The 24,772-nt window shown below is 43.8% G+C and overlaps 1 protein-coding gene and 2 long non-coding RNA genes across 8 annotated transcripts in view; 2 read left to right on the top strand and 1 right to left on the bottom strand.

Moving 5' to 3' along the window:
• The first annotated feature begins 3,156 nt into the window (after nucleotides 1-3,156).
• Nucleotides 3,157-18,353, top strand: LOC123119467 (protein ROOT HAIR DEFECTIVE 3 homolog 1). 2 transcript variants are annotated; one of them, XM_044539273.1, is made up of 22 exons: nucleotides 3,157-3,493; nucleotides 4,463-4,529; nucleotides 4,645-4,747; nucleotides 5,736-5,806; nucleotides 5,944-6,007; nucleotides 6,107-6,172; nucleotides 6,297-6,344; nucleotides 6,697-6,759; nucleotides 6,839-6,895; nucleotides 7,022-7,180; nucleotides 13,616-13,684; nucleotides 13,754-13,845; nucleotides 14,570-14,648; nucleotides 14,725-14,890; nucleotides 15,630-15,754; nucleotides 15,888-16,150; nucleotides 16,228-16,324; nucleotides 16,410-16,568; nucleotides 16,656-16,760; nucleotides 17,121-17,215; nucleotides 17,303-17,399; nucleotides 17,836-18,353. In XM_044539273.1, the coding sequence occupies exons 1-22, from the start codon at nucleotides 3,319-3,321 to the stop codon at nucleotides 18,190-18,192; spliced, it is 2,577 nt and encodes an 858-aa protein (XP_044395208.1). In that variant the 5' UTR covers nucleotides 3,157-3,318; the 3' UTR covers nucleotides 18,193-18,353. The 2 variants fall into 2 exon arrangements, with proteins under 2 accessions (XP_044395208.1, XP_044395209.1); XM_044539274.1 differs by lacking the exon at nucleotides 6,697-6,759.
• Nucleotides 18,354-18,611: 258 nt separating this feature from the next.
• Nucleotides 18,612-23,266, top strand: LOC123119468 (uncharacterized). 4 transcript variants are annotated; one of them, XR_006458692.1, is made up of 8 exons: nucleotides 18,615-19,385; nucleotides 19,815-19,952; nucleotides 20,045-20,095; nucleotides 21,119-21,271; nucleotides 21,511-21,612; nucleotides 21,966-22,048; nucleotides 22,782-22,915; nucleotides 23,002-23,266. It is a non-coding gene; the product is annotated as an uncharacterized lncRNA (long non-coding RNA). The 4 variants fall into 4 exon arrangements; XR_006458691.1 differs by having other exon boundaries at nucleotides 18,612-19,385; nucleotides 21,966-22,915; XR_006458690.1 differs by lacking the exon at nucleotides 21,966-22,048 and having other exon boundaries at nucleotides 18,613-19,385; nucleotides 22,049-22,915.
• LOC123119469 (uncharacterized) overlaps nucleotides 23,182-24,772 on the bottom strand; it is a 42,494-nt gene continuing 40,903 nt past the window's right edge. The window contains exons 2-5 of one of the 2 annotated variants that reach the window (XR_006458694.1): nucleotides 24,250-24,340; nucleotides 23,663-23,815; nucleotides 23,511-23,584; nucleotides 23,182-23,424 (exon numbers count right to left, since the gene is read on the bottom strand). This is a non-coding gene — a long non-coding RNA (uncharacterized lncRNA). Of the gene's footprint in view, nucleotides 23,425-23,510; nucleotides 23,585-23,662; nucleotides 23,816-24,249; nucleotides 24,435-24,772 lie in introns of those variants that run through there. The other variant, XR_006458693.1, reaches the window with a different exon arrangement.

Below are 24,772 nucleotides of genomic sequence, written 5' to 3'. Positions count from 1 at the left end.
GGACCGCCTCAACCAACTCGCCAAGCCGGCGGCATCCGGCTCCGCCCGGCGGCGACCACCAGAACACGGCGTCTTCACCACCCGGCGAGGCGCACTCCGGCCGCACCGTACCCGGGGCAACCCCGCCCCGACGACTGCCGGCGGCTTGGGCGAAGAGCCAGCCCTGGAAGACCGGCGCAGACTCGACGTTCCCCTGCAACTCGGGTCGCCAGCCAGCTGGGCCCGCGCGCCATCAACGACACCGACGTCCGCCACCGCCTCGACCGACTCGCTCTCTCCCTGGAGGTGGAGGAGAGCGGCGCCGTCGGACCGGCGTGCTTCGGCCCTCGCATCCGGGATGAGCCCTCCCCCCCCCCCAAAAAAAGAGAAAAGACCCAACAAAAAAGAGAGAAAAAGAGAGAAGGGACAATGTTACTATCCTTTTTCCACACTTGTGCTTCAAAGTAGCACCATGATCTTCATGATAGAGAGTCTCCTATGATATCACTTTCATATACTAGTGGGAATTTTTTTATTATAGAACTTGGCTTGTATATTTCAATGATGGGCTTCCTCAAAATGCCCTAGGTCTTCGTGAGCAAGTGAGTTGGATGCACACCCACTTAGTTTTCTTTTTTACCTTTCATAAACTTATAGCTCTAGTGCATCCGTTGCATGGCAATCCCTACTCACTTACATTGATATCTATTGATGGGCATCTCCATAGCCAGTTGATACGCCTAGTTGATGTGAGACTATCTCCTTCTTTTTGTCTTCTCCACAACCACCATCTATTCCACCTATAGTGCTATGTCCATGGCTCACGCTCATGTATTGTGTGAAAGTTGAAAATGTTTGAGAACATCAAAAGTATAAAACAATTGCTTGGCTTGTCATCGGGGTTGTGCATGATTTGAATATTTTGTGTAATGAAGATGGAGCATAGCCAGACTATATGATTTTGTAGGGATAAGCTTTCTTTGGCCATGTTATTTTGAGAAGACATAATTATTTATTAGTATGCTTGAAGTATTATTGTTTTTATGTCAATATTAAACTTTTGTTTTGAATCTTACGGATCTGAACATTCATGCCACAATAAAGAGAATTACATGGATAAATATGTTAGGTAGCATTCCACATCAAAAACTCTGTTTTTTATCATTTACCTACTCGAGGACGAGCAGGAATTAAGCTTGGGGATGCTTGATACGTCTCCAACGTATCTATAATTTTGATTGTTCCATGCTATTATATTATCTGTTTTGGATGTTTTATATGCATTAATATGCTATTTTATATAATTTTTGGGACTAACCTATTAACCTAGAGCCCAGTGCCAGTGCCAGTTTCTGTTTTTTTCCTTGTTTTAGAGTTTCGCAGAAAAGGAATACCAAACGGAGTCCGAACGGAATAAAAGTTTCGCGATGATTTTTCTTGGAACAGAAGACACCCAGGAGACTTGGAGTGCAAGTCAGAAGAGCCATGAGGCGGCCACAAGGGTGGAGGGCGCGCCCCCCGACCTTGTGGGCCCCTCGGTAACCCCCTGACCTAGATCTTCCTCCTATATATATATATATATTCTTATACCCCAAAAACATACAGGAGAGCCACGAAACCACTTTTCCACCGCCGCAACCTTCTGTACCCGTGAGATCCCATCTAGGGACCTTTTCCGGCGTCCTGCCGGAGGGGGATTCGATCGTGGAGGGCTTCAACATCAACACCATTGCCTCTCAGATGAAGCGTGAGTAGTTTACCACAGATTTACGGGTCCATAGCTAGTAGCTAGATGGCTTCTTCTCTCTCTTTGATTCTCAATACAAAGTTCTCCTCGATGTTCTTGGAGATCTATTCGATGTAATACTCTTTTGCGGTGTGTTTGCCGAGATCCGATGAATTGTGGATTTATGATCAACTTATCTATGAATATTATTTGAATCTTCTCTGAATTCTTATATGCATGATTTGATATCTTTGCAAGTCTCTTTGAATTATCGATTTGGTTTGGCCAACTAGATTGGTTTTTCTTGCAATGGGAGAAGTGCTTAGTTTTGGGTTCAATCTTGCGGTGCTCGATCCTAGTGACAGAAAGGGAACCTACACGTATTGTATTGTTGCCATCGAGGATAAAAAGATGGGGTTTTCATCACATTGTTTGAGTTAATTTCTCTACATCATGTCATCTTGCCTAATGCATTACTCTGTTCTTATGAACTTAATACTCTAGATGCATGCTGGATAGCGGTCGATGGGTGGAGTAGTAGTAGTAGATGTAGAATCGTTTCGGTCTACTTGATACGGACGTGATGCCTATATTCATAATCATTGCCTTAGATATCATCATAACTTTGCACTTTTTTATCAATTGCTCGGCAGTAATTTGTTCACCCACCGTAATATTTTTTATCTCGAGAGAAGCCCCTAGTGAAACCTATGGCCCCCGGGTCTACATTCCATCATATAAGTTTTCGATCTACAATTTTATTTTCTAATTTACTTTCTTTGCAATCTTTTACTTTCCGTTCCATAAATCAAAAATCCCCAAAAAATTATTTTACCATTTATCCATCTATATCAGATCTCACTTTGCAAATATTTATGAAGGGATTGACAACCCCTTTATCGCGTTGGGTGCAAGTTGGTGTTTGTTTGTGCAGTTATTCGGTGGCTTGTCGCATCGTCTCCTACTAGATTGATACCTTGGTTCTCAAAAGCTTTGGGAAGTAGTTATTCTACTTTGTTGCATCACCTTTCCTCTTCAAGGGAAAAACCAACGCAAGCTCAAGCACTCGCTTCCTCCACTCGACCGCGTTGGCCCGACCATTCTCTTGCGCTCCCATGACCATGTGACGGACGCCACCTTCCACACTCCCGCCCCGACTCGCCTGCTATGCCATCGAGACCACCTCCATCAGTTGTCTCTGCTCGAGCCGCAGCAGCAAGCTCTACCCCTGCGGACCTCACCCGTCGCCACGACCCTAGCGTCTAACATGTTCGATGAAATGACCGAAAGGTAAAAAAATGATTTTAAATGTTAGTAATGGCATTGTATATCTTGTATGCAATTGTGATGTGGTGGGCATTTATGTGCATTCTTGTATATAAAAAAACATTCAGGGTTCAAAAAGGAAAAAAAGAAACTGGGCGTGGTATATATGCAAAAGAATCGGCGGAGGCCACTCGAATCGTGCCCCGCGAAAGCCGAGGCGCCGGAGAGAAAGCGAGGCGCGGCGCGGGGCGGACGGAGCGAGCCAGCGACCGCGTCAGTCATCGATCGCCTCCGTCCCCTCCCCAGCACCCCACGAACCCTACCGGTGCGCGTTGGATCTACCGGAGATGGCGGAGGTGGACGCGGCGGCTGCGGCTGCGGTTGGGGCGCAGGCGGTGCAGCTGATCGACGGCGAGGGCGAGTTCGCGGGCGAGTCGGCGGAGCGGTTCATGACGGCCGCGGGCGTCGCCGGCTGCGGGCTCTCCTACGCCGTCGTTGCCATCATGGGCCCCCAGAGCAGCGGTAAGTACGCACGTACACTGCGCGCGAACGCCCGTCGCGTTGGCTCGATCGTATGGCCGGCGTGCTCCCATCCCATGCGCGGCGCTGGCCACCTGTTTGATCAAATGCTCGTGAATTTCGCTGGGCATCCGCACTGCCGCCGATTTGTTTCCTGCTGCTTCTGGAACATTAATTGGTGCATGGGTCGGGGACGCCCATTTTGTCGATCGAATAGGTCAACCTCTATCCATGATGCGGTTAATTGTCCGATAGAACGGCAGCATGTTCCCGTTGTTTCAGGGCGTACCCTCGTCTTCGGATGGATTATTGACGCTCGGCCGATGCCCGACGAATAATGACGGGGTTCAGTAAGTTTGGGTAGCAAAATAGTGACATGTTATATCATACTACATATCATTCCGAACTCAGACTGCCAGTATAAGCTTGCCAGTTTAGAGGGTAATTTCGTAGTGGCTGCATGGGGACCAGTGCATCATTGCTTGTTTGCTTCGGTGTATGTACATTGAGGGAAATCTGCGTTGCTCGTGCGTGACATTGCCATTTCTACGAAGCTATGGTGACAATAGCGCCATAGTACTTGTAAGCCACCATGGTTTACCCTTTTCGACTGAGCCTTGCAACCCCAACTGGGTGACATGTGTATATTGTAAAAGTAGCGTGCTCGTGCATATCTACTTTGAAGCCCTTTACTTGCTGACATGAGTGACATCTAAGAATCAGAGTCCACTGATGAACAGTTAATTATAAATCCACTGTATATCCTTTTTCTTGGGGGTTATTGTTTGTCTTCTCTGATATTAACTGTAAAATGCTTATTTTCATCATTTGACTGATAGTCTAATACTGAACTTAAACATGTATTCTTGGATGATATCTGTGAGTGTGGACTTCCTTCCCTTTATCACAAATTGACAGTACGTACTTCAAATTTTAGTTGGCATAACATTAATCATACTTTACTTTGAGCAGGAAAGAGTACCTTGTTGAACCTACTCTTTGGGACTAATTTTAGGGAGATGGATGCGTTCAGGGGAAGGTATACTCAATTTTCTTTACCTATCTTTCTTTCAATTTTTTCATTTCTCTTATCATGAATTTGTGCTTTCAAATGTAGTACACTCTTAGATTTGATAGTATATTTCTGTCTCTAGGAGCCAAACTACCAAAGGCATCTGGATGGCACGCTGTGTTGGTGTTGAGCCCTGTACTGTTGTAATGGATTTGGAAGGTACTGATGGAAGAGAAAGAGGAGAGGTATGCTTACTTGCACAGTTTAATTTCCTTGTTTTGACTTTTCGAGTAGCAAAGTGCAACATTAGAGAGATACTGGAAGGTTATGGACTTGGTAACTAGAATAGTTACTGGTACAGTTTGACATAACAATCACCAAACTGTCAATTAGACCTAGAAGATTGGAAATAAAGACACTGCATTTTCTCTTTCTTTCTGTCATTGGCGCAGCGGTAGAGCTGTTGCCTTGTGACCATGAGGCCACGGGTTCGAGCCCTGGAAATAGCCTCTTGCAGAAATGTAGGTAAAGGCTGCGTACTATAGGCCTAAAGTGGTCGGACCCTTCCCCGGACCCTGCGCAAGCGGGGGCTACATGCACCGGGCTGCCCTTCTTTTTTTCTGTCATTCTGTGAGTATTTAGTGCCCTGACCAGAAAAACTTGGACCTTAAGCATGGAATGGGACGAATTTATGAAATGATACCTGATATCAACAGATTGTTTCCATTTGTCTTTTGCGATAATTTACCTAATTTACATACAATCCAGCATCAGACACAGTTAGTGTACTGACCGAAGCTTCACATAATTAGGAGTATTTTCCTCCTGTGTATGGTATCATTTCTTAATAGAATGCGAATTTTAGTTCTCAAATAGTGCTTGAGCAAAGCAAGAGCATTGCATTCTCAACTGATTTGGCTTTCCTGTCTTCAAGTAACAAATACAAACGTGATTGATCCTCAAAAGAACAGAAATAAAAACTACCCCGTCTCGTAATATAAGATGTTATCACAGCCAATATGTGAGTATATCGGTTGTAATAACATCTTATATTATGGGACTGAGGTAGTATCATGTTTGATTAGTACTATGTTCAAAAGGTGACTTTGCATGAGTTAAAGCGACTTGGTCATGTCATATGGAACTATGGTAGAGGCTTATTAGACATACTGCTGTAAGGAGGTTACTGGGGACACTTCTTTTCTGATGATCTGTGCTTTTGCCTCATTTTAGGATGATACGGCATTTGAGAAGCAAAGTTCATTATTTGCTCTTGCGATTTCCGACATAGTTCTGATTAACATGTGAGTCATTCTCTGTGATACAGGATGCTGCTCCAATTTTTCGATGTCAAGATAACTACCCCTCCCCTTATGCTTATAGATTGAGATTTTGTCCGTACACTCAAGTCCTTATATTTTAACTGCATGTATTCTTCTAGGTGGTGCCATGATATTGGTCGGGAGCAAGCTGCTAATAAACCTCTTCTAAAGACAGTATTTCAGGTACCAAGGTGCAATCTCTGTTCTTTTAGGTATACCCTCCATAGCAATGGGGATATATGTCCTGATTTACTTATAACTTTCGGACGACTTGGTATGTAGGTCATGATGCGTTTGTTCAGTCCCAGGAAGACAACACTATTATTTGTTATACGCGATAAAACAAGGGTTTGCTTCTCCTTTGTTCTCTTCCTATTTTGAATATATTTACTAAATTCTTTTTATTATCAGAAATGTAATCTTTGCTCCATTTATTTGGGCGAATCTCAGACACGTCATTATTTTCATGTAGACTCCACTTGAACATCTAGAACCAGTTCTAAGGGAGGATATTCAAAAGGTGCTGGTATCCTATTCTTGTTCCATGATTGTTTACTTTTCCTTCTGTTCACTATTATAAGATGTTTTGAATATTTTAATATGGACTGCATACTTACTGAAATGAGTGAACAAACACACTAAAGTTAGAACATCTTATAATAGTGAACGGAGGGAGTCCCTTTGTTCACAAATATAAGATGTTCTAACCTTTTTCTGAATCGGATGTATATAGACAAGTTTTAGTGTGTTTGTTCACTCATTTCAGTCCGTATGTAGTCCATATTGAAAAATCTAAAACATCTTATATTGGTGAACAGTGGGAGTAGTTTGTTGCCATTCCCTGGTTCTAATTTTGTGACTGATTTGATCAGATATGGAACTCGGTTCCTAAGCCAGAGGCACACAAGGATACCCCTCTCAGTGAATTTTTTAATGTGGGCTTTCTGATTTTGCTATACAATCTTGATTAACTTATAGACTATACTGATTGTAACACCTTTTGTAAATATGAAGGTCGAAGTCACCGCATTGCCCAGTTTTGAAGAAAAAGAAGAACAATTCAGAGAGCAGGTACTTCAACAATTACTTGAAACTTGTTGCCTAAAGTTGTTTCTACATAAATTTACAACGTTTTTTCCAAATAAAAAGAGAATCTAATATATTATTTTTCAAGCGCCTTACTTTTACCTTGACCAGGTTCAACAACTTAGGCAGAGATTTGCAAATTCAATTGCACCAGGAGGTCTTGCAGGTGATAGGAGAGGAGTTGTTCCTGCTTCAGGTTTTTTGTTTAGTTCACAGCAGATTTGGAAAATTATCCGAGAGAACAAGGATCTTGATCTTCCTGCTCATAAGGTACAATTTGATGTACACTGGATCGGTATTACATGAGTCATAAAGGAGTTACTTTAAGTTCCATAATGTTGGTCTATGCATCAAATGCATCATACATAAGAAAATCCACAGTATCCATCTACACCAATCCTCTAAAGCCTGTTTTTTTAATGTAAAAGAACTCGTCCTCTGATTTTTAATCAACAGCCAAAACAATTCTGGAAAAGAGACGACATGAAATGGGAGTGCATCGTTCCTGAGCCTACTTAATGCCTGTCGATACAATATTTTCAAACCTTTTTGCTATTCCTTAAAGAAGTGCTTATCTTGCTAATTATCTTAAATCTAACACAAAATTGCTAGACAATACATAGTCTGCGGCTGAATGAGCCCTACCCTTATTCCATAGGATATGCATGTTATCTATCTATGGAATATGGATGCAGATCATGTCCTATACATGTACAAACTGTTAGGAATAGCAACTTAGTATTATCTGGAGGCCAAAACCATCATATATACAAGTACAGAAGGGAGGCCAAAGGCCAAATACAGAAAACCAAAAGGCATCATAAATATAACTCTTAACACCCCACCCCTCAAACTCATGGTGGATCCACGACACTGAGTTTGGAGAGGTAAAGCCCATGTTGCGCTCTAATCTGGGCCTTCGTGAAGAAGTTCGCTAGCTGTAACTTGGAAGGCACATATTGCAGAGCAATAACATGGTCCTGCACACCAACGCGCACAAAGAAAGCATCAACCCCAATATGCTTGGTAAGCTCATGCTTCACGGGGTCCTGCGCAATACTGATAGCACATGTACTGTTTGACAAGAGTGTTGTAGGTCTTGTAACAGAAATACCAAAATTCTCGAGTAACCAGCATAACCAAGTCACCTCCGCCGTGAGAAGAGCCATAGCTCGCAACTCATCCTCTGCACTAGAACGGGAAACTGCAGTCTGTTTCTTCGTCTTCCAGACAATGAGAGAACTACCAAGAAAGACATAGTAAGCAGAAAGTGAATGATCCGAAGGATCACTAGCCCAGGTAGCATCTGAATAGGCCTGGAGCTGTAACGAGCTGGAACGAGGAAAGAAGAGACGGTGAGAGATCGTGCCACGAAGATATCGTAGATTAGGAAGAAGGTGACTATAGTGAACCGAAGTGGGAGAAGAAACAAACTGACATATGGACATGATAAGAGATATCCGGACGAGTAATGGCGAGATAGACAAGACTCCCAACAAGATGGTGATAATGAGTCGAATCAAACAAGGGCTCACCATCAGAAGCATGAAGGTGAACATTAAGCTCCATAGGAGTCTCAACAGTGCGCTCATCACTAAGAGCCGCACGAGCAAGAAGATTCTGGATATACTTTTCTTTGGAAATAAAAAGCCATTAGAGGTGGAGGAAACCTCAATCCCAAGAAAGTAAAGAAGAGGACCAAGATCAGACATAAGAAACCGCTCACTAAGACGGGCCTTCACAAAGGCAATGTACTAAAGATCGTCGATAGTGATCATGTCATCAACATATAGAAGACGAAGAGTGCGACCACGAGCAGAAAGGTGGACAAACAGCGCTGGATCATGAGCACTAGGAGAAAAACCAGCTGCAATCACCACAGAGGCAAAACGCTCAAACCAAGCGCGGGGGGCTTGCTTAAGACCATAGAGAGAGCGACGAAGATGACAAACCATGCCATCAGGAACAGAATACCCAAGTGGTGGCTGCATATAAACCTCCTCACGCTACTCACCATTAAGAAAGGCATTCCTAACATCAAGCTGAGACACAGACCAATGGCGAACATAAGCCACGACGAGAAGTGTGTGAACAGTGGTCACATGGGCCACGGGAGCAAATGTCTCATTGTAATCACGACCATGCTCCTGCTGATAGCCACGAGCCAAAGAGGAGCTTTATAACGCTCAAGAGAACCATCAGAGTGAGTCTTAATCTTATAGACCTACTTACAAGTGATGGAACGAACACGGGGAAGAAGAGAAGCCAGATCCCACATTCCAGTGGCGCTCAAGTGCAGCAATATCCTCTGCCATCGCAAACTGCCATTCAGGATGAACAACAACATCACGATAAGAGGTAGGCTCAAGTCAGGATGAGGACAAGGGTCCGAAGACCATAAGTCGGCTGAGAAGAGGAAGAGGGCACAGCAGAAGTAGATGGCGCGTCAGTGGACGCATCCACAACACGTGGACGACAAGTGTAATGGAAAGGAGAAAATGGACGATTAGGAATCACCGGAGATGAAGACGGGGAAGACATCGGTGCTGACAGGGAAGGCATTGTTGATGAAGGTGAAGACAGAGAAGGTGTCGGGGATGAAGGTGGAGAGTCATGCGACAAGGGAGGAGAAGAAATTGTGGGAGAGGACGGCGCCATATTTACAACAACAGGGGTAGGAATATGGGGCACATAGGGAGGTGTATCGGGAAATGTGAGAAAAGAGATGTCCTCCACAGAAAAGGTCGAGGAGGATGGATGCGGGTAAAAAGGACGAGACTCATCAAAGGTCACATCCCGGGAAATATGCATCCGTCGACCAACAGGATCCCAACACCGGTAACCCTTATGATCATCGCTGTATCCTAGAAAGACACACTCAACAGACTGAGCGGTCATTTTGGTGCGTTCACGTGGAGGAAGAAGAACATAGCTAACACAACCAAACAAACGAAGCACCGAATAATTAGGAGAACGATCAAAAGTCGTTCAAAAGGAATACCACTCTGCAAAGCAGCAGATGGCTGGATGCTGATGAAACAAGTGGAAGTGGGTATAGCCTTAGCCCAAAAGTGAGACAGATGAGAGGCAGTGATCATCATTGCACGCGCTGTCTCAAGAAGGTGACGGTGCTTGCGTTCAGCCACACCATTTTGAGCATGAGCACCAGGACAAGAGAACTTGGGAAGGGTACCCTGTTCAACAAGAAATCCTCGCAATGCACGAGAGATATACTCACCAGCAGAATCTGCGCGAAAACACGAATATAGGAGTGGAGAACTGGGTATGAACCATGGCATCATTTTTTGTATATAGTTAAGATTTTACTACGAGAAGACATGAAATAGATCCAAGTGTAGCGAGTAAAATCGCCTATAAAGATAATATAGTAGCAATGACCCCCTTTCGAAGCAAAGGGAGCCAGACCCCAAACATCTGAGTGAACGAGATCAAAAGTATGCTCGGACACGGACTCGCTATGAGGATAGGGTAGCTGAATCTGCTTACCAAGCCTACAACCCAGACAATCCAACGAAGCGTTACCGGATACAGGTCCCAGAACACCACGATGAACTAAAGACGAGAGATGAGAATCACATAAATGGCCAAGGCGATGATGCCACTACTGAAAAGAGCTAGCAGATGCAGCAACAGGGCCGGGAGACCGGCAGTGGCGGCATCAGAGGGAAGACGAAGCTAGTCAAGCTCCGAGAGACCATCACGGCGTCGGGGCCAGCACCAAGCAGAGTGCCTGTGCGGTGATCCTGAACAGAACATGAACCAAAGTCGGGATTGATGCTACAACGAGAGTCAACAATCTGACTACCTGAAAAGAGGTGCATGCTATGTTGAGGAACATGAGCAACAGAGGGAACATGAAAGGTGGATGTGCTAAGAGTGCATCGACTAGCGACAGGGAGGGGAGTACCATCAATAGTAAAAACACTAATAGGAGACTCAATAGGTCGAATGGAGGTCAAAGTCGAAGAATCATAAGTTATATGAAAAGACACTCCAGTATCAAGAATCAATGAGGATGTACCTGAATGAGTAGAAGGTGGTCTCTCAATGCAAAACTCAGGCGCAGAACCTATAGAACCTGTCGGTGAAGAATCCCAAGCAGCAAAAAGGCATTGGAGTTGCGCAATCTCATGCGTAGGCAGGGACACAATGTTAGAGGTCGAGGTAGAGTGTGTCGTGCAGCCCAAAGTAGAGTGGGCCGTGCAGGGAGCGCGCACGCACACAGACATGCATAGGTGGATCGATTCACATCCCTGCAATCAAAGCACGCGCGTGAGATGGATCTAGTGGCCGGCGCCCGATCGAGCACGGGAACCGGCGGTCAACGGCCGATATAGCACGGGAACCCGACGGCCGATCTTGGGCAGAATCGGGTGGACGCGGACGACAGTCTGCACTCGGAGGAGATGGAATTGATTTGGTGACTCAATCTGGATGAAGGCAGATGAATCGAGGTGGCGGCAGCCAACGATTGATGACGTTCTGACGTGGACGAATACACAGCAGATCAGGAACATGGGTATAGCAAAGTAGCAGCAGCAATATATACAAGCGCGACGGCCGCCGCGAGAAATTGGATCAGAAGAGCACGAGTTGCGCGTGTGAGAAAAAAAATCTAGGGCTCTGATACCATGTTAAGAATAGCAACTTAGTATTATCTAGAGGCCAAAGCCATCATATATACAAGTACAGAAGGGAGGCCAAATGCCAAATACAGAAAATCAAAAGGCATCATAAATATAAAACACAAACATGCTCATGCAATGCTAGGATCAGTGCATGCAATCCTCCCTCTGTCTCTCTCATGCAATGCTAGGATCTAGTGCATGTAATCCTCTCCCTCTCTCTTCCTCCCTCCCTCCCTTTCTCTCTCTCCCTCTCTCTGTCTCTCTCCACAACTACTCCACATGAAAGGGGCTCATGGAGCTCCTCATCTCAAGCTACAACGTCAGCCTTCATATTGACACGGATGCAGAGCCCGGCAACAACAAGTAGTGGCTTGTCAGTCTCATCCGTAGGTCTTGGATCTACGTCACCATCTCTGCGGAGTTGGTCACCATGGTCATGGACACTTCCAAGTGCACGCGCCAGACATGGGTTGTAGTTGAGTCCGTCTTCCTTAACAACAAGCGCACCCTTGTGCTTCATCTAACGTCAAAGTTGTACCAGCATGTGCAAGGCACCAAGGGCTATTGCGCTCACCTCAAGTCCATCGCCGACACACGGCACGACGTTGGCGCATCAATCTTCGATTCCTCGTCCTTGTTCTCATCCGCGACCAGCAGCAACGTCATCAGATGTTGGAGAAGATCATCCAGACAAAGACACCGAAGATTTCTTTCGTCGATGTGTAGAACATGCTCCTCCAACGGGTTGACGTCCAAGTTGGCATTGCTCTCTATATGTGGCTCGTTGGCTGCTGGTTTCCCATCGTCTGGCACACATGGTGTTTCCTCCACACCCATGCCAAGCCATGGCGGGCACAATTCCTATGGCTTGCGAAGCCCACCCTCGTCAAACTAAGCGCAAGCGCTCCATCATCCACAGTGGATTTGGTGCCCCAATCCATCTCCATAGAAAGCAGGTCGTTGCCCCTGGGCTGGCATGGTTCAGGCATGGCACATGCCATTTGACACGACGCTCCCTTTGCGATGCTCTTGGCATCCTCGGTGCTCGACCAGCTGCACCAGCCTGGAGTGTATGGTGTGCCCTGTCCTCGATCCCTTATATCAGCTATGTACGAAAATATGAAGTCTCATCTTGTATATCTCATTCATGTTTTCATGTGTCATCATGGTAGCTTCCTAATTCTTAAATCTCCACTTGAGGCTTCATTGTCTTTCCCCAAGCACTCTCCTTCATCTCTATGCTTGATCATGCTCTAATGCTCGTCCCATTATCCATGCTAGTCCCTTCATTCCTGAGCAATACAAACATATGTAATTTAGGCAGTATCATATTCTCATGAACATTACAATTAGTTCCGAGAAATGAAAGTACCTGATAATTTAATTGGTGTGCGCGAGCTCTAGTGACTCATCTTTGTCTTGCTCTAAGTTGAACATGTGAGCGGCAGGGGTTGTGGGTGTAACAGTGGTAGGGATGTCCTCATCACATATGTTGTCGGCGAGCTGCAGCTCCGCATCGGTGTCGATGTGATCGCCGATGTTGTAGCTGGAGACGAGGAGCTCCATGAGCTTCTTTCCATGTGGAGTATGGCCTAGTGTGGAGGTCGAGCACGACGGTGATGGCCTGTTCACGCCGCGAAACTGGAAGGAGAGAGGGAGAAGAGCAGCGGGAAGGAGGTGGGTTGCAGGGCGTGAAAGGGCAGAGATGGCTGTGGCCGCGACGGGCCCTACTTGGGAGCCATGGCAGGATCTGGGATTAATCTGGTACCATGATAGTCATGTGTAGGGAGAGAGAATTACATGCGCTAGTTGTGTGAGCACGTTGGTGCATGGATAGATAGATGCCTTGCAGACCCCATAGAACAGGAGTAGGACTCATTCAGCGGCAGACTAGGTATTTGTCAACAGTTGAAACGGAACATGTCAAACATCATCAGTTATAATTGTTTGCTGTGATTACGAACCTACATGTTATGCTCAGGTGAAGCACCACCAACAGAAGAAACGACCCAAACTTGCTACTTGTTGATTTATTCCATTTGCTTCATCATGCAAGGTAATGGTTGCTACTGTTCGCTGTGATGAAATTGCAAATGAGAGGTTTGGCTGCCTAACCTCGGATGCTGTAAGAACTTCACTTATCATTTAATACTCATGGATGTTTTGCGTTCGCTAATATGTTTTTGATCTTTAGGAATGGCTAGATTTGGAGAATGATGTACAGGCTGGTTCAGTACTCGGTTTTGGGAAAAAACTTGGATCTATTGTGGAGGTCCACATGGAAGAGTAAGCCTGCGTGTTATTTTAGTTGTTCATCCTGGTGGTTTGTTCAACATGATTCTCGGTCCTTGCGACCGCACAAAGTTCACTTGTATGTTCTATGCATCTACCAGTAGATTGATGAACATGTTGTACTTCGCAAAGAAAATCTCTAAAATTTCCAGCACTCTTGACATATGGTTAATGTGAGTACTGGGATATTTATATAAGAAATAATATTGGTTTGCCTCTGTTTTTTTAGTTAAGGGGCCCCTTTCATTTCATTCAACTGACAAGACAGAGTTTGGCTCAGAAAACAGAGAAATACAACATTTTCTGAATCAAAGCAACCACCCCTGAAGCAACAATTCATCTCTACTAGATCTAAAAACTCTGCCACCGAATCATACAATGTCGCAAGAATGAGACACTTTATCACTATTTAGGGCACATACTTTCTTACTCTGAAAAAATTGGTGATCTACTGTTTCAAGATTATTACAGAATATACATTTCTTACTCTGCCTCCTTATTTTTTTAAATTGCATATACAATTGCTGGTGTCTTTCTCGTCTCTGTGATCCAATCACCGAAGTACTGGCATTGAATCTAGAAGTTGTTATTTGACTGTCTATCTTGGCCTTTGTGAATTCCCTATATTTGTGATAACAGGACACTGATGTTGATTTTTCTCTAATAAAACGGAAACTAATGTTGACGAATAAAACTAAGGTGCATCATTATTTGTCAGGTATGACAAAGAAGCTGTCTATTTTGATGAAGCTGTTAGGAAGGCCAAACGGCAACTGCTGGAATCTAGAATACTGAATGTAAGGTGCTATTGTACAATAGGCATTGTTACGCCTTCCCCTTCATTTCACTTATTTTGTCCCATATTCTTTGCAGCTTGTCCAGCCTGCATTCCAGAAAAATTTGAGTCATCTACGTACTAAGGCTCTTGAAAAATTTAAAACCGGCCTTGATCAATCTCTTGAGAGTGGAAAAGGTTTCGCAGCATCTGTTCGAGAAACTACTGAATCCTCTCTCAGTGAATTTAATCAAGGGTGCGCAGGTAAATTTGCACGCTTGATAATTTGTATAAATATTATTTTCCCAATGATGTAGAATTTATTCAAGGACTACATTGATGGGGATTGGTAACTAGAATGTCAGTTGGCTTCCCTGGAATCAGAGGGTAATCCGATAAGGTTCCTGAGTTTGACACAAGAACCTAGAGTAGTTAGCAATATTAGATTACGGGAGGAACAAGTTTCTGGGATTTAGGAGTTTTGCATTCCCTTTGAAATAGGAAGGTATCTGATATTCCCACCACATTCTTATTGCTATCTCATTTCTGCGGTTAGGATTCCCAGCAATCCTGAGATTCCCATAAATCTAACTTTCAAGCCATCATATGCTCCCTGTATTGAAGTAGTGTGATGTTTGAAGTCCAAGTACATTGGGTTTGTCTAGAGCCAGTGTACCTTATTGTTCTGGTATTGCATTTTTATCCCTGTATCTACTTCATGTGCCTGAGGGCAGGCATTGCACAGTGGGGAAGTCCTCCCCACTTGTGCCAAGAGGTCCTGGGTTCGAACCAGCCTCTCTGCATTGCACTTTGCAGGGGTAAGACTAGGTTCCTATAATCCCTCCCCAGACCCCACCTTGTGTGGGAGCTTCTATGCACTGGGTCTGTCCTATCTACTTCATGTGCCTGTAAATATGCAATTTGGGAAGGCAATTTTGTCTGTTTCTTTGGAATACCAACCCCTTCAAACCGAAACTGCAATCTGACAAGTCTTCATTTCTAGATTCTGTAATCAAGCAGGCGGATTGGGACTACTCTAAAATCCTAGAGAAAGTTCGGCGTGATATTGAAGACCATGCACTTTCAGTTCGTGAAAGCAAGCTAACAGAACTAACAAATCATGCTAAGGTTAAGTATGGAAACCTAGAGAAGGTTTTTTTTTATTAGTTTCTCAGCACATACTTTGCTTCTGCATATTTTTGGCACTTGCTATAGCATTTGGTTACCTCGTGGTCATAATTTAAGTTATGTATACTTTCAGGAGAAACTAAGAAAAGCACTTGTTGAACCTGTGGAATCTCTTTTTGATGCCGCCGGCCAAACAACTTGGGCATCAATAGAAAGCCTCTATAAACGTGAGACGCAGGCCATCCTGCCAGAGGTTTTTAAAGCCCTTTCTGGGTTTGAAATGGGAAGCGAATTCTCAGAAGAAATGGTGTCAAAATTAAGGGATTATGGTCAAAGCATTGTGGAAAATAAGGCTAAAGAAGAAGCTAGCAAAATTTTGATGCATATGAAGGAAAGGTACAGAAATACTTATTGATTGTTCCATGTACCAATCAATATTATAACCTTCTGATAAAGTTCCTTGTTATTGCCAGGTTCACAGTGGTGTTTAGTCATGACAAGGACTCAATGCCAAGGACCTGGACAGGAAAGGAAGATGTCCGTGCAATAGCAAAGGAGGCTCGATCTGCTGTACAGGATTCTCGCCTTTCTAACATGATGACAAACAATATATCCCTTTGTTTTATTGTTAAGTGCTCTTACACTTACATTGCAGGCTCTCAAACTTCTGTCTGTATTAGCCGTCATTCGCTGGGATGACAAGCCAGATAGGATTGAAAACATTCTGATTTCCACACTTCTAGATGGTTCTGTTGCGTCAATGAGTTCAAGTGCTTCTTCTGGTGACCCGCTTGCTTCAACTAGCTGGGAAGAGGTAGTTTAGTGTTTATTGTTATTCATGCAGCAAAAAGTGGAATTGCTTATACCGAGGATCCATCACTTCACCAAACAACTGAAACAGGTTCATCCAAAGCATACGCTTATTACTCCAGCTCAGTGCAAGTCAGTGTGGAAGCAGTTCCAATCAGAAACTGAGTTCACCATTACACAAGCAGTATCAACGCAGGTTTTAATTTATTTAATACATAGTTTTGGTCTCTTTTAGTGTATTTAATATTCAGAGATGTTGTGCTAGCAAATTATTTATTTCTGTAGAACAACTCTTTTCAGGAACCATGGCAGGTATGATGCCTTTGCATTTAAGAAGTAAAGGGCTTTAGAATACCTCTATAGTTGCATTAGAGAATTGTTCAGTTTGAAGAATTTATTGCTCCCCTCCATAAATTGGATTATTCATGACTGTGCATTTTTTTGTGTAGTGGTGGATTCGATTTTATTTTCTGATGATGCTTTCTTTTTTCTAGAGGGGGAAATAGATTCTTATTGTATTGTCTTTGACTTGAACTCTTTTTTTATCTCACTCCAGCAAGCTCACAGGCGCGGTAATGGCAGACTGCCTCCTCCTTGGGCGCTGGTTGCTATGGCAGTTCTTGGTTTTGATGAGATCATGATGCTTCTGAGGTACGCAGCTCAACAGTATGCGCAGGGGTTTCTTACACAAACTAAAAACTATTAACATGGTGCTGTCATTCTTGTTCTGCTGTGCAGGAATCCTATATACGTGTTCTTGCTATTTGTGGGTTATTTACTTGTCAGAGCTTTAGCAGTGCAGCTAGATATTGGCAGAGAATTCCAAAATGGAATGGTAAGATGTTGAACATTTGTTAAAATGGAACGGAGTAGTAGTATTTTTCTTGTTGTACAATGCTATCGTGAAATCATCTGTGCAGAAGGTGTGTTGAAGAAATGCACAGAATGTCAAACTAATTTCGTACTCCCTCCGTCCCAAAATAAGTGTCTCAACTTCAGTACAACATATTGTGGAGGAAGCACGAGTTTAGAGATCAAAACTGCATTGTCTATTGAGCTACAGTACTTTATAGAACAAGTAAATTACGAGGCATGGGTTTCTATGCTCCTAAAATCAGTTGTTCCTAACATTGAATAGTCCATTTTAGGAGGACAGAAGGGACCTATTAGTTAGCTTTAACTCTGTTTATTCCGAAATAAGCTTGTGACAAATTGAACTGAACCCTCTTCACCTTCATGAACACATAAATTAAATTGATGTTACTCTGCAGGTTCCTGGGATCCTATCTGTTTCAGCAAAACTACTACCCACTCTGCAGAATCTTCTAAACAAAGTCGCAACTGATCAGCAGCATCCGCCGCAACAACAAGGGCAGCAGCACCGCCCTCCGGCCGCAGAAGCTCCGGAGGCACAGCAACCGCCACCTCCGCTACTCCTGAGCCCCAAAAGCTCGATGAGTGAACTGCGGAGGCTACACACGCCGCCGAGCCCGGTGCGCAGATCGGTATCGTCCCCGTCACACTCCTCACCGCCGTCACCCAAGGCGTCACCCCGCAAAGTGGCAGAGGACCAGAAACCAAGACGAGCACCTGACAACGAGTCCAGCAGTGCTTATTCCATAGTGTGATCCCTGGGGGGTTTGAGCATCTTTTCCCCCCAACTGAATGCATATAGCAAACGATCTTGGTGAGTATATACCCGGAGAGAATAATGTAGCACCCTTTCTCTCTTGCAATTTTGTAAGGAAGGTTATAATGTGTAGAAGCATGTCACCATATGACATTTTCATCAGCATCGAACATATAAAGCCTTTTAGAGTACCCGCCATTCTGGAGGCCTTCGCACGTGCGTGATCGCTGGCCACTCGATCAGCTCGCTCGCTCATTTTTCACCATTGATTTTTACTATTCACCGCTAGATTTTGTTACACCTCGCGCTGCTTCGCTGGGTGGCTGCCAGTGGACCCATATAATCATTGGTCCATGCTGCAGCGAAGGGCTCGTCGACTGGGTTCATGACCAATGACGCTCCCGGTGAAAAAGCCCTAGATCGAGCGGTCAAAACAGATCACGCCCTCATCGATTCCTTCCACTCCCTCACACCACCTCCCCTCCACCCGGCGGCGCCCGCTCCTTTCTCCCCACCCGCCTTCCTCCCCATCTGGCGGCGCCTCCTCCCTCCTTCCCATGGCCTCCCGCACCGCGCGCCACCGGCTAGCTGCACCACCACCGCATCCTCATATACTCCAGTCCACTATGCCAGCGAGAGAGGAAGCTGCGGGAGGAGGAGAGCCCATCCCGTGAGGAAGACATGGGGAGGAGCTCTACCCGTCTCAGTTGCCGGCCGGGATCTGGAAGAAGAGGAGACCCAGTGCTGGCGTCGGCTCCAGCGATGCGGGTTGACGGCCAGTGCAGGCGAGCGCGGCGTGCAGTGCGATGCCCTAGACAGGTGGCAGCGGCCGTCAAGACAGGAGCGGCGCCGCGAGCGACGACCCTTGGTCGTCTTCAGGTGCGCGCCGTCCGTGGTGGCCGATCATGGGTGTTGGCTGGCGGGCGGAGGCCCATGCAGCAGGCCGGTGCCCCTTAGCAAGATTGGCACGAACTGGGAAGGCAACCGGTGTGTAGTATGATCCTCGCCTCCTCCAACTTCGTTAGGGTAGCACGTCTCTGTCCATTCTCTTCTCCCGTCTCTGTGTATGTGTGTGTGTTCGTCGTTTCTCCTTTCTTCTCTCATGAAGAAGGGGCTGCTCAGTTTTGGAACAACAAACCATGGAGGATATGGGTCTGCACGGGCTTGGAGCAGGAAGCCATGGCGGCCAAGGTGAATAAGCAACACATAATCGTTATGCTCAAAATATGCTTTTTTGGAAATTATTATTATTTGTTCTTAAGATATCTATAGCATTTTTGCCTGAATAATTAAAGCCATCTACTGTATTGATGATTTGTTAGCTGAAAAATGAATGAAAAGGAGCTTGTAGTTTTGTGAATAAGTCTGATACTTTTGCAGTCCGCTTTGTAGTATCATAAGATTAGTTATACAGTTATACTCCAATATGCTGCTGCTGTAGCTACCCGAAGGACGATGCAATGTTCCAATTGAAAAATGAAATCATAGCATCATATAGTTGCACAATAGATTTCTAATAATATAGAAATGATTTAAACACATCACTTCATAGTGTGCTTTTGTCATTAGACATGGAGGGATATTCTGTTCTAGGAAATTCACTTATGACTACATTCACAGGTTGAAGATGATGGTGTTGTCTTCTTCCTTCTGATTGATTTCCAACAGCTTAAGAACTTGTGCGGTGGTGTCAACCTCTTATCTCTCAGGGAAAATCCTAAAGAAGCCTTGCTTTGCATGGGAGCTGCAGTTCATCTGGTTGATGCTTCTTTTCATGCTAAAATTATTAGTGTTGTCGTTGTGCTTTGTTTTTTCACTCACTGTACTTTGATTCTTGATGTTTTCTTCAGGCTAAGTGCTCGTGCTATGGAAGCGACGAGGGCTGTCGCGGTGTAGACAAGGTCAATATCAGGCTTTATAACCAGACTGAGACAATAATTGCTTTGAAGAATTTTAAAGTGGCTATATTAGTAAGAATTTGAAGGCGGGCTATGAAAGTCAGTATGACAATGCTAATTTGCAAAACGATGCTAAATGCTAAGATTTGACTCTACAAGTAATCGAGTTGACCGTGTAACATGCACCTAATGCGAATTTGCATGTATCCTCATGTCTAGAACTCCAGATTATAGGTTTTGGTGTTCTCCATGCCATTTTTTCTCATAATCCCCGAGGGCTACCGATTTGATCTTTTGTTGTTCTTGGTGTACCGATTTGGTATTCTATTTGTTCCTTGATCCTCTTCCTTCACTTTTGTTCTACTATTATTTGGTTGTGTGTCTCTTCTGGTGTCCTGGATGAAAATATGAGCAGCAAACATCGTTGTGGTCTGATGGAGATGTATTTGCCTAGAAACCATTGTCTGACAGCTCGTCCATTTTTTGTGAAATTCTCAACGTCAAATAACTGCGGACCTGAGCTGAGGGTGCTGCAGATGGTTTCTATTTGATTTTTCTTTCCTATGGATTGGAGATTGTCGTTCGCGGATCCCGCTGAATATTTGTGATGTTAAAAAGCAGTGGCCTGATTCATACATTGATGAGATCTATGTTATCACTCTGAGGGATCTGTCGCAACAACTTATGATTTTGTTATTCGTTTTGTTTTTTCAGCTATATTTTTTTGCTATCTGGTCTCTCTTTTGGCCTCTCGATGAGTTGATAATTTTTTGACTTGATTTGTTCTTTGTTGATGATTTTTGGTTTAAAATCTTTCTCCATGAAAATCATACAAGCAGAGGGGTGATCTGAATTGATGCCATGTTGATATGTCTACATAATACATGCTTACCCTTGTGGTTGGCATCCGAGAGAAAACATTATCTATCTTTTCCAATCTTCTCAAACATTATTTTCTTCTATTTTTTGTCGTGTTTGCGCTTAGCTCATGTTCTCCCTCTTAGTTGGAGTTTAGTGTTTTTACAGGACTCGGATCTAAGAGGGACGCGTGGGTGCGGATAGCGAGATGGTTTACAGGACTCAGATCTGAGAGGGACGCAGTCAAATGGTCTAACCAAGTTTTCTTCAATCCTCTGTTCTACATTCTGGTTTTGATGCCTTGCTGCCTTCGACATTAAGGTGAGGTCCTCTTCCTCATACTACTGCCTTCCTTCTGAGGCATCGCGATTCCTGGAATCCTTCTTCCGTTTTTCTTTCGATTTGATATTCTACCTCCTGAATGATGATTACAAGTGCATGGTTCATATGATCGAATTGTGATTGCTTGAACAAAAATCTGATGTTATGAGCTTTTAGTGCATTGATTTATGGTTGTGCATTGATATATTTTGATAGTGAAACTCACCTCTTATGTCAAGGTGGGAAGCTTGGCTGATTCCACCTCCAGTCAGAAGATTAATACATCTATGGTTTTATTTTCCATGCCAACAGCTTGATTGATGATTCCTAATGCATCTCAGGTATTGGTCTCTTCTCCGTAAATGTATATACTTTACCATGCTAATTTTGTGTTAACCGTTGCGTAATATTTCGCCACTGGAGATATATGATATAACCATTTTTGTTGCTTATACATAAAAAGGTTGCATGTGTGATGTACTGTTGTTTGTAGCTTTTTGCACTTGTCTAATTTTTTAAGCCATATTCTGCTCATAAGAGAATAATTTACAGTCGGGACCGATTCATTATGACACATAATGTATCATGCACAACTGCTTAACTAGAGAGAATAAAATGATGGAATATTCTTCTGTCCAACCAGAAAAAATTCTTATAATGTGTTTTATTCATTTGACATATCAAAATACATCAGCATTTAAAGAAGTGGCAATAATTAGCCATCCTCGTGCTGGTGAATACGCATTTGGGTTTATAACATCGAGCATGATTCTTCAGGTACTTGTTTATGCACAACGCTTTCTACAGATGGATTCATGGCATCAACAACATTTGAATGCTTCATTCTGGATAATTTACTCATTTATATGCTTTCAAGAATTTTGATTTATAATTTTCATTATTAGCTACATAAAGATTCATACCATACTTGTGTGTGCTCTTTTTCTGTGTTACCTCATTCTTGAAATAGTTCACTTTCAGGAAAGTGTTATCCTTTAGTTGTAATTTGTGACAACTAAACACTTAAATCTCAAGAGTGTAAAGGTTCACCCAAAAAATTAAGTTTAATGTAGCCTGGCTGGGCTTATCTTAATAGTTAGCTTATCAGGATTAACCTATAGTCTATATATAAGGTGGTTTAAATCAGTCTCTCGTACATAAATTTGTTGTGCAAGCCCTGAAAAGGCCAGCTAGAGATACTTCAAGGTTATGGGGCCTTTACACATTTGTCTGGTAATTTGATGTCTTTTAGAGCGGTCCTTTAACTGCTAAATCCTATGAACACTTGCGAATACTATATGTTGTTGTTGTTAGGTTCTCTACCAGAAATCACTCAGATATCATCTTATCCTCTTGTTCGCTGTTTTTTTTGTAACATCTCAATCTAGCCTAAGCTTATTTTGGTAATGACTCCTTTTTGAGGTTGCTAAGTTTGATGGTCCTTTTAATAGCACTCTTACTATATCACCGGAATTTCTAATCGTAAGTTTCTACTATTATCTCTCTACAGAAAATAATTGTTTCTGGAGGAATGACCATGCCACAGGTGATTACCGCGCTAGGACCTGCCCTTGATAAGAACCAGGGAACCCATTTAAACAGAATGATGATTGTGTGAGCCTTTAAATATCGCCAACACATCAGGTACAGTCGAAAACTTTCCCCGTCCCCCAGGCCCTGTGGGCTGCGACTGAACTTAGATTTCTAATCCCTAGCTTAACTTCCTGTAGGTATTGGCATCTAGATGTTTACAACTACTAAAGGAACACCCAAGTCATAGATGATGCTACATCTGATGTATGATTTGAAGATTAGAAGCTGGAGCACAAGGATTGTGTGATGGAGTAAACATTGGTTATATATTTTAGGCGGGTCAGATATTAAAGTGGGGTGCTCACATCGCACTTAGGTGGCTTATGGAGATTACTGAAATTGGTTTGTGGGTGTTGTGTGCTCACACCGCACTCATAAAATTACTATCAAGATTTGAAGTTAGTTATGAGCTAAAATTAGTGATAATGAAAAACCAGGAGAACACCATATTAGGTGAATGTAAACCACTTACAGGACAGTGCCAACAACAGCAAGAGTGCCATAATAAGGTGCTAAAGCCTTCCAGGTGAAGGACAATGACAAGAGTAACATCGACGCGCCTTCAAAACAGAAAAAAAACATTAATTCCTAAGTCATGCCACATCAAGAAACACAAGCACGCAGTTTACTGTAGAAAAGGCAGTACCATTCCAGATAATCTTGTTATGAGAAGGCTCTTCCTTCCTTGCTTGACCATCAGTGGAGATGCAATCATGGTGCCTATGAGAAGTATATATACATCTCAGAAAAGGCATTGGAAATTACTGCCAAAATACGCTTTTCAAACACTTTACTAACCAAAAACATTGGCATCACCGAACAAGAGCACTCCACTCGCTGCAACATTAGATGCAAGGCCTGTACTGTGGAACATGGACGTAGAGTAGTACACGACAACATTTATGCCAGCAAGTTACTGAAACAAAAACAGTGTCGCTCCCACACTCACAACTGCAGTATATGAGAAACATATCAGGACACATGTAGAAGAAATTTCATCATAATCATCAATTATGACATAGACACAAATGAGTATGAAAAGAATACTTAGAAATTGCAACCCGAGTTATGTAGCCTGAGTAAATTATTAGTCGTAGCATTGCGGACTGTAAAGAACATGGCTTGGTAGCAGCAGTTTGCGAGGAGTTGTAGGCTAACCCCAAGATAATAGTTTCGATCAAGCAAATGTGATAGCATAAAAGCCATAGTAATTCTTTTTATTATTCCTATGCATTTTCTTTATCATAGATGATAGGCGGAAGTTGATTTTCCCAAACTACTTGCATCTATATGATATGGTAACACACAAAACTTTCTCACTAATTCCTTTGTACCACGTCATTGGCTTGATAGGGTATAGAAAAAATAATCAGAGAACATTTTACCTTCCCAATAGCGTTTGCTGAAAAGATCAAACCAGCTGGCATCTGGCTCATTAGATACTTGCACTAGCAAATCAATCTCTCTTTCTCTCATCTACAGGCAGGTCACGGCTAACATCATTGAGCATCAACGACAAGCAACAAGTGGCCAGCAGCATGCAGCAACAGCGGCAAGTAGCAAACAACACCAACAGGGCAAATTTGACAATTTTAACCTCGAAACGAAATCAATTCACATAATGAACTGCCCGTGAAACTATTTCACTCCCCTGACCTTTTTCTGCAGCGCCCGCCACGCCGGCGCTACACCGAACGGTGCAGCGCCTAGCTCTGGGGCGTTGCACTCCAGTCCACCGTGGCAGCCCTGGGCCCCGGACCCAGCAGTGCAGTGCCTACGAGGTAGGCGCCACACATGTAATGTGCAGCGCCTAGCCCTTAGGCGTTGCACTGTGACTTAGATGCCAGCCGCCCGCTCCCCCTCCCCCCACCCCACCCATTCGTTCCAGGAGTTACAGAACAGCGCCTA

The sequence above is a fragment of the Triticum aestivum genome, chromosome 5D, assembly GCF_018294505.1.
Source record: "Triticum aestivum cultivar Chinese Spring chromosome 5D, IWGSC CS RefSeq v2.1, whole genome shotgun sequence".
Taxonomy (NCBI): Eukaryota; Viridiplantae; Streptophyta; class Magnoliopsida; order Poales; family Poaceae; genus Triticum; species Triticum aestivum.
Note: the sequence above shows the minus strand (reverse complement) of the source record. Positions and strands in the feature narration are given on the sequence as shown.

Bases quoted from the DNA above. Each gene is read 5' to 3' on its own strand.
- LOC123119467 (XM_044539273.1), top strand. From the start codon at position 3,319: ATGGCGGAGGTGGACGCGGCGGCTGCGGCTGCGGTTGGGGCGCAGGCG. The intron at 3,494-4,462 runs GTAAGTACGCAC...TACTTTGAGCAG, and splicing joins CATGGGCCCCCAGAGCAGCG to GAAAGAGTACCTTGTTGAAC. The intron at 13,685-13,753 runs GTAAGAACTTCA...TTTGATCTTTAG, and splicing joins GCTGCCTAACCTCGGATGCT to GAATGGCTAGATTTGGAGAA.